General features: G+C 40.9%; 1 protein-coding gene across 5 annotated transcripts in view; it reads right to left on the reverse strand.

Annotated features, from left to right (window-relative positions):
• CCPG1 (cell cycle progression 1) overlaps window positions 1-13,300 on the reverse strand; it is a 50,423-nt gene that overhangs the window by 20,619 nt on the left and 16,504 nt on the right. For all 5 annotated transcript variants that reach the window (XM_010372565.2, XM_030929730.1, XM_030929729.1 and 2 more), the window contains exons 3-5: window positions 10,315-10,429; window positions 2,720-2,796; window positions 1,325-1,526 (exon numbers count right to left, since the gene is read on the reverse strand). In XM_010372565.2, coding sequence (XP_010370867.2) covers window positions 1,325-1,526; window positions 2,720-2,796; window positions 10,315-10,429 — 394 coding nt within the window. The remainder of the gene's footprint in view (window positions 1-1,324; window positions 1,527-2,719; window positions 2,797-10,314; window positions 10,430-13,300) is intronic.

Raw genomic sequence — 13,300 nt, forward strand, 5'->3', positions numbered from 1 at the left:
TGTTTTCAAGTTCATGTTTATAGGCAAACCATTGATATACTAGCTGAAAATAACTTCTCATTAAATAAGATAGCCAAGAATCTCTATTTTTTTTTTTTTATTTTTGAAACAGGGTCCTGCTCTGTCACCCAGGTTGGAGCGCAGTGGCACAATCTCAGCTCACTGCAGCCTCAACCTCCCAGGATCAAGCAATCCTCACACCTCAGCCTCCCAAGTGGCTGGGAACACAGGCGCACGCCATCATGCCTGGCTTTTTATTATTTGTAGAGATGAGGTCTCGCAATGTTGCCCAGGCTGGTCTCGAACTCTTGGGTTCAGGTAATCCACCTGTCTCGGCCTCACAAAGTGCTGGAATTACTGGTGTGAGCCACTATGCCCAGCCAAGAATCTCTACTTGACATTTTATTAGCTAAACTGGAATGACACAAATTATATTGTCTGATTCTGGTTGGCAAATGTAAATATTAAAGAATGGTAAAATCTAAAAAAATTATCTAAAATAGATACTACATGTTTCCTGTTTTTCTGTCAAACTAGGAAACTTTTACAATCACTAGCAGTATTTCAAGTTGTCTCTACCATAACTCACCCTGTTATAATTGTGGGTTAATAACTGATATTTCCAGGAACTTTATATTTACATACTTATATGACATTAAAAGATATTATACACACTGCTAAAACTGAGCTGAAGCATAGTGGAAAGAAATCAAGCAACTCACATTTTAATCTCTGAATGAGTCTGTCTGTACAACGGGTATTGATTACACTAAAAATGTGACTTACACTAGTGACATTTTCATAACAGAATCTAAAACAAAAGCTCTGAAGGTCAGGAGCTTTGGGAGACTAGCTGTATTGACAGCACCTTGAACTCTGTTTGGCATATGGTAGGTACTCAAAAAGTGTTTGTTGCATGATTAATAATTGAATATATCTGAAGAGACTTTAATAAGAATTTTTCTTTCACTATTTCTATAATACAAAATGTATACTACTACAAGCAAAAATAGTAACATCCCCAATCTCCCAATCTAAAAAGCACCAAATGAATTTTGGAGCATTTGTGATTTTAACAAATCTCACTGAAGCAATTTTGCCTTCTATTTAATGGCAAAAGATGGTTCTGTTATAGCAAAAGATTGCTATGCTCCAGAACAGTCTAGGAAAACACTGGGTATTAATAGATTTCACACACAAAATAGTCTTGAGTTTTACCCAAACATATTCAAAACTAGAGACTCAATTATTAGGGGCAGAAAAAAAGCCCTTATATAAAATGTGGTCGTACATGTCTTTATGTCTCTTATCAGTGTATTCTTACCAGTTTCTGGCTGACAGAAAGTATACTGGCTGCTAGAGGAAGAGCCCATGTTAAAGTCTTCTGAACTCTGTGCTTCTTCAACAATGACAACTTCTTGATTTCCAATTTCTTCTAACTTAGGTGGCTCAAGGGTAACAATATCAGAATCATCACTGGCAGTTCCAATATAGATACCGTCTTCGGGTATCTTTTCTTCCTCTGCCTGAAGAACCATAATTTTAGAGATGGTAAATCAATAATCATTTAAGGGCCTTATATTTTCTTAGAATACAACAGTGCTAAGTATTATAGTAATCTGAGTTAAAATAAAAGATATGATCCCTACCATTAGTAAATAATTACACAATAGTAGGCTCATCATATAGCTTGAGAACACTATCAGATCCCTTGACAACTCTCAGAATTAGATCAGACCACTGCGTTCTCCTAGTGGGCTGCAGAAGCTGAGAAGCCCACCTTTGCTCCTCAATAACCACAGAAAAAAGAGTTCATTTCTCTCACGAGTTCCATGGGTCTATTCGAGCACAGCTGTTTGCCAGAGACACTGTGCCACTAATGGCTGCACGACTCCCTGGGGAGCCCAAAAAAGACTCACTAAACTTTTTGGGTTATGTATGTAATAAACTTCAACAGCTGTATCTTGTACTGAATGCCTCTGAAGGTGTCCCCAAAAATCCCTATGCTGGAATGTAATCGCCAATGTGATAGTACTAAGAAGTGGGAAGTTTAGGAGGTGACTGAGTTATAAGGGATCACCCCTGGGAATATGATTAAGGTCTTTATAAAACAGGCTTCATGCAGCATCCAGCCTTTTTTTGCTCATCTCCTCTTAGAGATGTAGCAACAAGATGCCATTTGGAAACAAGACAGCATGTCATCGGCAGACACTGAACTTGTCCACACTTTGATCTTAAACTTCCCAGCCTCTGTAACTGTGAGAAATAAATTTCTGTTCTTTATAAATCATCCAGTCTCAGGTATTTTGTCAGATCAGTACAAACAGACTAAAACGCCATGTAAAATGATCATCTAGCTATCTACTTTTATATAGAAGTCAGGTAAAACCCCCAAGGACAAGTCTTAGGTTGTTGCCAAATTTTAAAATGAACCATCGTTTTAGACATGAAACCTAACGGTTTAATTGTTCAATATAATTCAAGAATGCAATCTACTTCCAAAGAGAATTATATTAGAGGTGAAAAGATAGATCTTTAACACAATACCAAGAAACTACTTTGCTTAGATGTCTTCTAAGACATCTAACTTAGAAGTTAAAATTGCTTATAATTCAAAATAGGAATAGAATGCATAAATAGAATTAGAGGCTTTAATTAGTATTCTAAGGATACTATTTAACATATATCCATATATTCATAGAGTAAAATACAAGTTTACCTCAATTGTTGAGCTGGTTTCCTCCAAAGCTGGATAAGCAGTTTCTTCTATAAGCACTGTGCTATTTTGGCTGCTTTCTGATACAAAGCAAAGATCAATATAATTATTTCTTAATTTAAAACTCTCTGTAGACTTTCTGCAGCCAACATATAATCTGGGTAGATAAAAATATCTTCCTGCCGGGCGCAGTGGCTCATGCCTGTAATCCCAGCTCTTTGGGAGGCCAAGACGGGCAGATCACGAGGTCAGGAGATCGAGACCATCCTGGCTAACACGGTGAAACCCCATCTCTACTAAAGACACAAAAAATTAGCCAGGTGTGGTGGCGAGCGCCTGTAGTCCCAGCTACTCAGGAGTCTGAGGCAGGAGAATGACATGAACCAGGGAGGCGGAGCTCGCAGTGAGCCGAGATAACACCACTGCACTCCAGCCTGGGCGACAGAGCGAGACTCTGCCTTTAAAAAAAAAAAAAATTTCTTCCTAGTATGTTAGAGTAGATTTAATAAAATGTTACATACAATTATATAAGTCACTCCACTGTTGCTAATAAATTGTATTTATTTGAAATTATCAGGTGATAATTTAGATAAGAAAATGCAATTATTTAAGCCTTTCTGGTTTTTTTTGGAGACAGAGTCTGGGAAATCTGTTGCCCAGGCTGGAGCGCAATGGCATTATCTTGGGTCACTGCAAACTCTGCCTCCTGGGTTCAAGCGATTCTCCTGCCTCAGCCTCCTAAGCAACTGGGATTACAGGCATATGCCACGGCTAAATTTTGTATTTTTAGTAGAGATGGGGTTTCGCCATGTTGCCCAGGCTGGTCTCAAACTCCAGACCTCAAGCTATCTGCCCACCTTGGTCTCCCAGAGTGCTGGGATTACAGGCATGAGACACCGTGCCCAGCCACAAGATGTATTAAGAACTCAAATCAAAACTACCTGGACTAAGTAAATAAAATCTCTACCTTACATTGCCAAATTACTTGATCCAGTGTGTTTCTTAATACCTAATATGAAAAAATCTATCATTAGATACCTAGTGATACATTTCCTGCATTCTTAAAAGTTTATTCGAAGTTCCTAAAGACCATTCGAATGGCTGTCAATGCCTGCTACCGTAAGAATAAAAACCATGGCTTCAAACTATGATTTATAAAAGTATATTATGTATATGTACGTGTGTGTGTGTGTGTGTGTGTGTGTGTGTGTGTGTGTGTGTGTGTCTAAATGCTTTACAAGAAAACATCAACTATAAAAAGCAAGGACTCAGGCTGGGTGCAGTGACTCATACCTGTAACCCTAGCACTTTTGGGAGGCCAAGGCTGGACGACTGCTTGAGCCTACAAGTTCAAGACCAGTCTGGGCAACACAGCAAGACCCTGTCTCTACAAAAATAAAAATTAAAAAATTATTTGGGCATGGGGGTATGTGCCTATAGTCCTAGCTACTCAGAAGGCAAAGGCAGGAGGATTACTTGAGCCTAGGAGTTGAGGCTGCACTGAGCCATGATCATGCCACTGCATTCCAGCCTGGGAAACAGAGTGTGACCATGTCTCAAAAAAAAGTCAGAGAGAGGGAAGCCCAGGCACAGTGGCTCATGATGTAATCACAGCACTTTGGTAGGCCCACATGGGAGAATTACTTAAAGCCAGGAGTTCAAAACCAGCCTGGGCAACATAGTGAGACCATTTCTACCAGCAATTTTTTTAAAAAAGAAAGAACTCAAAACACAGAAAAACTAAATGTCACTACAGAAGAAATATTTTATAAGAATCTCCTCAAAGAAAATATGTGCAAACAGAATGATGACCTCACAATATATTTTTAATGAAAAAGAGCATAAAGGCCGGGCACAGTGGCTCACACCTGTAATCCCAGCACTTTGGGAGGCCAATGCAGGTGGATCGCCTGAGGTCAGGAGTTCGAGACCACCCTGGCTAACATGGTGAAACCCCATTTCTACCAAAATACAAAAAATTAGCCAGCTGTGGTGGTGCACGCCTGTAATCCCAGCTACTCAAGAGGCTGAGGCAGGAGAATCACTTGAACCCAGGAGGTGGAGGATGCAGTGAGCCGAGATCATGCCATTGCACTGCAGCTTGGGCAACAAGAGTGAAACTCTGTCTCAAAAAAAAAAAAAAGAAAAGAGCATAAAATATTAAGAAAAGTTAAAAATAATATATTTATGAGCAAAGTATACCAAATATCAACAGTAATTATTTCAAGATAAAAGAATTATCGGCCATTTTAAATTTATTTTGCTTACTATTTTTTTTCCCTATCATGAACATGCATTTCTTTTTTTTTTTTTTTTTTTTTTTTTTTTTTTTTTTGAGACGGAGTCTCGCTCTGTCGCCCAGGCTGGAGTGCAGTGGCCAGATCTCAGCTCACTGTAAACTCCGCCTCCCAGGTTCACGCCATTCTCCTGCCTCAGCCTCCCGAGTGGCTGGGACTACAGGCGCCCGCCACCTCACCCGGCTAGTTTTTTGTATTTTTTAGTAGTGACGGGGTTTCACTGTGTTTGCCAGGATGATCTCGATCTCCTGACCTCGTGATCCGCCCGTCTCGGCCTCCCAAAGTGCTGGGATTACAGGCTTGAGCCACCGCGCCCGGCCGAACATGCATTTCTTATGTAATTTAAGTCCCATAAAGAACAGGGGGGGAAAAATTATTTTTCAGCATTATATAGCCCCAATAGAAAATGTATTAATTTGGAGGTACGATTCTGCCACAGTACTGGGATGGGGTACTGGGGCCGGGCGCAGTGGCTCATGCCTGTAATCCCAGCACTTTGGGAGGCCAAGGCGGGCAGACCACAAGGTCAGGAATTCAAGACCAGCCTGACCAACATAGTGAAACTCTGTCTCTATTAAAAATACAAAAAAAATTAGGCCAGGCACAGTTGCTCATACCTGTAATCCCAGCACTTTGGGAGGTCGAGGCAGACTGATCAGGAGGTCAGGAGTTCAAGACCAGACTGGCCAACATGGTGAAACCCCATCTCTACTAAAAATACAAAAAAAAAAAAAAAAAAAAAAAACCCTAACTGGGCGTGGTGGCGGGCACCCGTAATCCAAGCTACTCGGGACATTGAGGCTTGAACCTGGGAGGCAGAGGTTGCAGTGAGCTGAGATCATCACGCCACTGCACTCCAGCCTGGGTAACAGTGCGAGACTCTGTCTCAAAGAAAAAAGAAACTTTTCTTTAACATATTCAAGTAAATGCATTTCTTGGAAGAAACTGTCCATAGCTTTCAGATTCTCAAAAGGATCTCTGACACACAAAAGCTGAGAATCACTTTTCAAATGAGAGTAGTAATCAACATGTAGGCTTAAAAAAGGTAACAGGTATAATCTCTTCTATTTCTGGACTTGACACATCCACTTTTTTCTCCTGAGGGGAAATGTTCTGTATGCATTTTACTGTAATATTTTTTAAAAGTTAATGAGGTAATTTAAATATGAACATAAGTGTATGCAGCAATTGTTCAGGAGTCCTATTTCTCTATATAAATAATGTGTGCATCTAATCCCACAGGAAGGATACATAATACAGATGCAATACAGTAGTCAAATTCCATTTTATCAAATTGGAACCAGAGTACAGGCATATCTCAGATATACTGCAAGTTCAGTTCCAAACCAATGCAATAAAGCAAGTCACATGAATTTTTTGGTTTCCCTGTCCATGTAAAAGTTAGGTTTACACTATACTGTAATCCATTAAGTGTGCAATCACATCATGTCTAAAAAACTGTACATACCTTCACTTAAAAATACATTATTGCTAAAAAGTGCTAGTGATCATCTGAGCCTTCAGTGAATCTTAATACTGTTGTTGGTGGAGGCTCTTACTTCAAAGGTGATGGCTGCTGACTGACCAGTGTGGTAGCTGCTGAAGGCTAGAGTAACTAGGGCAATTTCTTTTTGTTTTTTTTTTTTTGAGACGGAGTCTCGCTCTGTCGCCCAGGCTGGAGTGCAGTGGCATGATCTCCGCTCACTGCAAGCTCCGCCTCCCGGGTTCACGTCATTCTCCTGCCTCAGCCTCCCGAGCAGCTGGGACAACAGGTGCCCGCCACCACACCCCGCTAATTTTGTTTTTGTATTTTTAGTAGAGATGGGGTTTCACCGTGTTAGCCAGGATGGTCTCGATCGCAATTTCTTAAAAGTATAACAACACTGAAGTTTCCCACATGGATTGACTCTTCTTTCATGAAAGATTTCTCTGTAGCATGCAATGCTGTTTGATAGCACTCTGCCCACAGCAGAACAACTTTGAAACTTGGAGTGAATCTTCTCAAACCCTGCCACTGCTTTATTAACTAAGTTTGTGTAATATTCTAAATCCTTTGCTGTCATTTCAACAATACTCACAGCATCTTCACCAAGAGTAGATTGCATCTCAAGAAACGACTTTCTTTGCTCATCCATAAGAAGCAACTCCTCATCTGTTCAAGTTTATCATGAGATTACAGCAACTGGATCACATTTTCAGGATCCACTTTTTTTTTTTTTTTTTTTTTGAGACGGAGTCTGGCTCTGTTGCCCAGGCTAGAGTGCAGTGGTGTGATCTCGGCTCCCTGCAAGCTCCGCCTCCCAGGTTCACGTCATTCTACTGCCTCAGCCTCCCGAGTAGCTGGGACTACAGGCGCCTGCCACCACGCCCGGCTAATTGTTTGTATTTTTAGTAGAGATGGGATTTCACCCTGTTAGCCAGGATGGTCTCCATCTCTTGACCTCATGATCTGCCCGCCTCAGCCTCCCAAAGTGCCGGGATTACAGGCACGAGCCACCACACCCGGCCAGGATCCACTTCTAATTCCAGTTCTCTTGCTACTTCTACCACATCTGCAGTTCCTTCTTCCATTAAAGTCTTGAACCACTCAAAGTCATGACGGTTGAAATCAACTTCTTCCAAACTCCTGTTAATGTTGATATTTTGACCTTTTCCCACAAATCACAATTGTTCTTAATGGCATCTAGAATGGTGAATCCTTTCCTGAACATTTTCAGTTTACACACATTGCCCAGATCCATCAGAGCAATCACTATCTACAGCAGCTACAGCCTTATAAAATTCATTTATTAAATAATACAAGCTAAAAGTCAAAATTAGTCTTTGATCCATGGACTACAGATTGGATGTTGTGTTAGCAGGAAACAAAGCAAATGAATCTCTTTGTACATCTCCATCAGAGCCCTTGGGTGACTGACCAGGTATTACTATACAACGTCTAGCATTTTGAAAGGAATCTTTTTGTTCTGAGCAGCAGGTCTCAACACTCAGCTTAAAGTATTTAGTAAACCATGTTGTAAACACATGGCTGTCACCTAGGCTTTGTTGTTCCATTTACAGAGCACAGGCAGAGTAGATGTAGCATATTTTTTAAAGGCCCTAGGATTTCTCAAGGCATGGTAAGTGAACACTAGCTTCAACTTAAAGTCACCAGCTACATTTGTCTCTAACAAGAAAGTGAGCTTGTTCGTTAAAGCCTAGAAGCAGATATTGACTTCTCTCTAGTTAGGAAAGTCCTAGATGGCATCTTCTTCCAATAGAAGGCTGTTTTATCTACACTGAAAATCTGCTGGTTGGGGTAGCCACCTTCATCCATTATCTCAGTTAGATCTCTTGGATAACTTGATGCGCCTCCTACATCAGCACTTGCTACTTCACCTTGCACTTTTATGTTATGGACATAGCTTCTTTCCTTAAACCTCATGAATCAACATCAGCTAGCTTCAGCCTTTCTTTCTAAAGCTTCTTAACCATTCTCAGCCTTCACAGACTTGAGAGTTAGGAAGGACCTAGTTCTGGATTAGGCTGTGACTTAAGGGAATTTTGTGGCTGGTTCAATCTTCTACCAAGACCACTAAAACTTTCTGCACGTCAACAATAAGATTATATGGCTTCCCTATCATTCATGTGTTCGCTAAGGACTTTTAATTTCCTTCAAGAGCTTTTCCTTTGCAATCACAACTTGGCTAACTATCTAACCCAAGAGACTTAGCTTTCAACTTAGCTTTCGACATGCCTTCCTCAAATAAGCTTAATCATTTCTAGCTTTTGATTTGAAGTGACAGACACGCAACTCTTCCTTTCACCTGAACACCTGGAGGCCACTGTAGGTTATTAATTGGCCTAATTTCAATATTGTTGTGTCTCTAGGAACAGGGAGGCTCAAGGAGAGGAAGAGAGATAGGGGAACAGCAAGTCAGTAGAGCAGTCAGAACACACACATTTATTAAGTTCACTGCCTTTCATAGGCACAGTTCATGGTGTCCCAAAGGAATTATAATAGTAACATCAAAGATCACTGATCACAGATCACCGTAACAGATATAATAATAATGAAAACATTTGAAATATGACAATTACAGGCCAGGCACAGTTGCTCACGCCTATAATCCCAGCACTTTGGGAAGCTGACATGGGTGGATCATCTGAGATCAGGAGTTCAAGACCAGGCTAACCAACACGATGAAATCCCGTCTCTATTAAAAACACAAAATTAGCTGTGCACGGTGGCACATGCCTGTAATTCCAGCTGAGAGGCTGAGGCAGGAGGATCACTTGAACCCAAGAGGTGGAGGTTGCAGTGAGCCGAGATCATACCATTGCACTCCAGCATGGAAATAAGAGTAAAACTCCGTCAATTCAATTCAATTCAATAAAATAAAAATAAATGAAATATTGTAATTATAAAAATGTGACAGAGACATGAAGTGAGCATATGCTATTGGAAAAATGGCATTAATAGACTTGCTCAACACAGGGTTGCCACAAACGTTCAATCTGTAAAAAATGCAGTATATGCAAAGTACAATAAAGCAAAGCAGAATAAAATGAGAGGTATGTCTGTAACTCCATAACATGATAACTGGAAAAGAGATTAGTAAATCTCTTGTGATAAATGAATAATTTTTTTCTTAACTTTAATAATGACAAGTAAATATAAACTACCAAGCAAATTATAAGTAATAGAAACTACCAAACAAATTCACGTTAAACCATGAAACACTTTTTTTTTGTCACTGGTTACCTCTGTAGCAACAAAGTGTATCTGAAAGCCCAAAAATATACTACAGCTGCAAATAAACCCATGGGGCAGGCTGTTGGCTCTGGGTTCTGTGGGCATTCACTAAATCCACACTGAAGATTTTTTTTTTTTTTTTTTGAGATGGAGTATCGCTCTGTCACCCACGCTGCAGTGCAGTGGCGCAATCTCGGCTCACTGCACCCTCCGCCTCCCAGGTTCAAGCAATTCTCCTGCCTCAGCCTTCGGAGTAGCTATGATTACAGGTGCCCGCCACCACACCCGGCTAATTTTTTTGTATTTTCAGTACAGACAGGGTTTCACCATGTTGGCCAGGCTGGTCTTGAACTCCTGACCTCAAATGATCTGTCCACCTCGGCCTCCCAAAGTGCTGGGATTACAGGCGTGAGCCACCATGCCCGGCCTATACTGTAAGTTCTAATCCTCCAATGACCACTTAGATTAGCCAGAAAAGCCACCCACCTGGAAAGAAGGCAAGACTCATAATGTCATTCATATACTCTACTAGAAAAAAAAAAAATCAGAATTTGTGAACAACTTACCTCCCTGCTCTATCTGCAATGCTTGAAGTTCCTCTTGCTCTAAAGATGAACATTCTAGGGTGGGCTCACAGCTGTCAGCGGCTGGCACAGAATTTAACATTTCTGTATCTGATCCCTAGGGAAAAGTGATAATCTTTCAGTTATTTGCCTATTAGCTCCTCAAAGCTAGATTTGACTACATGTAAATGCTTCTTCCATTATTAAAAGTCTCAGATGCTGCCATACTCCAAGGGAACAATATCTAATCAGACAAGCTTTTGTTCAATTTAATCCACAAAGGCCCATGGCAGGAAAATGGCAGAATGGAGTCTCAGGTTTAAATTCTAAGTCAGGTCAGCCCAAAAGTGGAATGCTCTATTTTATGAGCTCAAGCAATAAATTTGAATCCCAGAGAATAAGGGTCTAAATTTAGTTATTTCTGTCATAATTTGTTTCGGCTTAACATTTATGGAACTACTCTAGACAAGGCACTTTGTTAGGTGTTGTGGGGTATAAAAAATTCAAAATCATAGCTGGGCAAGGTGGCAGGCGCCTGTAATCCCAGCTACTCAGGAGGGTGAGGCAAGAGAATCACTTGAACCCGGGAGGCAGAGGTTGCATTGAGCCAAGATTGTATCACTTGCGCTCCAGCCTGGGTGACAAGAGCAAAACTCCATCTCAAAAAAAAAAAAAAAAAAAAATTCAAATCCAAAATTCAAACTTACAACATATTCAAACTTATAACATATTCAGAGAAACAGCCATATGCAAATAAGTACTTATTATAGCAGTATAAACTAAAACTGTTTAAAGCTTTAATGACATGGATTAATAAACCTACAGGGCTAATGAATACTCTCCTTATACAATTTTGGACTATCTTTTTATTCTGAGGTTATCTTTCCTACTTTGATGTCAGACTGTCTTTTCATTAATAATAGCGGATCATACAATTTTTCTTTGTGTCTTAACTAGCAAAACAAAGTTAATGACCAAGGTGATTCTTTCTCTATGTCCCCACTATAGTCTGCTGACACACGCAATCGAAAGGTCTGCATTCTCTTGATATACATAACTCAAGACAGCAAAAATTAAAAGAATTCATGAAAAAGCAGTGTTTAAGATGAGCCCTAAAGAGATTTCTGAATGCAACACTCTGAGGTCATCTATAGTGGCAGGAGAATGGTAGAGGCTAAAGCAAAGTTAGAGTTGGATTAGTAACTGCTGGGGAAACCAAATCTGGCCCAAATCAGAATGGCGGTAACGGGAAAGGAAAAGGAAACACATGTAACAGACATTAGCAAGAAAGAGTAGATCCTGGAAAGCAGATACAGAAGAGAGATAAAAGTACAAATGTGATTTACTCTGGGACATAATGTCCAGTACAGAACACCCCAATGACATACTTGACTAAGTGCCAGAGAGGTCTGCTGTGATACTCCACCCTGCAGACTCACAGGTAAGACTCCCATAGCTGCCTTGCTCCTGTACTGTTAATTATCCTTGAAAGAGAAGTTGCTATGGGAATTGATCTAATCCTTTGAAGAAAACAAGTTAAAAATAGAAAAGTCACTGAAAATTTTAAAAAGAAAAATCATCTCAATCTCAAATGATATAGCTGCTTTTAAATTTTGAAACTTTAATGCAGAAAAGGCAAACTTGTCTTTTTCTGTTAATGTTTTCTTTTTTTTTTTTTTTTTTTTTTGTGAGACGGAGTCTCGCTCTGTCGCCCAGGCTGGAGTGCAGTGGCCGGATCTCAGCTCACTGCAAGCTCCGCCTCCCGGGTTTAGGCCATTCTCCTGCCTCAGCCTCCCGGGTAGCTGGGACTACAGGTGCCCGCCACCACGCCCGGCTAGTTTTTTGTATTTTTTAGTAGAGACGGGGTTTCACTGTATTAGCCAGGATGGTCTCGATCTCCTGACCTCGTGATCCGCCCGTCTCGGCCTCCCAAAGTGCTGGGATTACAGGCTTGAGCCACCGCGCCCGGCCTAATGTTTTCTAAACATAACTACCTGAACCTTAACTAAGAGTAAAAAAAAAAAAATTTTTTTATTTTTTAATTTTTAATTAAATTTTTAATAAAAAATTTTAATTCCGACTCAAATTTAAAAAAAAAATTTTTTTTTGTTGAGCTGGAGTTTTGCTCTTGTTGCCCAGGCTGGAGAGCAATGGCATGATCTCTGTTCACCACAAACTCCGCCTCCCGGGTTCAAGCAATTCTCCTGCCTCAGCCTCCCGAGTAGCTGGGATTACAGGCATGTGCCACCACGCCCGGCTAATTTTGTATTTTTAGTAGAGACGGGGGTTTCTCCATGTTGGTCAGGCTGGTCTCGAACTCCCTACCTGAGGTGATTCACCCCCCCTTTGGCCTCCCAAAGTGCTGGGATTACAAGCGTGAGCCACCACACCCAGCCTAAAACTTTTATTAAGAAAACAAGTGAGGATTGCAATACCATAAAAACAAATGGGAAAATTATAGATAAGTCCATTAAAACCTGGAGTAAGTATATTTCTGTTTATCAGTATACTGTCATTTTTCTTTTCTTTTTTTTTTTTTTGAGACGGAGTCTGGCTCTGTCGCCCAGGCTAGAGTGTAGTGGCGCGATCTCGGCTCACTGCAAGCTCTGCCTCCTGGGTTCACGCCATTCTCCTGCCTCAGCCTCCCAAGTAGCTGGGACTGCAGGTGCCCGCCACTACGCCCACCACCACGCCCGGCTAATATTTTGTTTTTTTTTTTTGTTTTTTTTTTTTTTTCTGAGACGGAGTCTCACTCTTTCACCCAGGCTAGAATGCACTGGTTCGGTGGTCTTGGCTCACCGCAACTTCCGCCTCCCAGGTTCAAGCGATTATCCTGCCTCAGCCTCCGGAATAGCTGGGACCACAGGCGCGCACTACCAGGCCCGGCTTATTTTTTGTATTGTTAGTAGAGACGGGGCTTCATAGTGTTAGCCAGGATGGTCTCGATCTCCTGACCTCGTAATCCGCCCACCTCAGCCTCCCAAAGTGC

Source organism: Rhinopithecus roxellana, chromosome 5 (assembly GCF_007565055.1).
Source record: "Rhinopithecus roxellana isolate Shanxi Qingling chromosome 5, ASM756505v1, whole genome shotgun sequence".
Taxonomy (NCBI): domain Eukaryota; kingdom Metazoa; phylum Chordata; class Mammalia; order Primates; family Cercopithecidae; genus Rhinopithecus; species Rhinopithecus roxellana.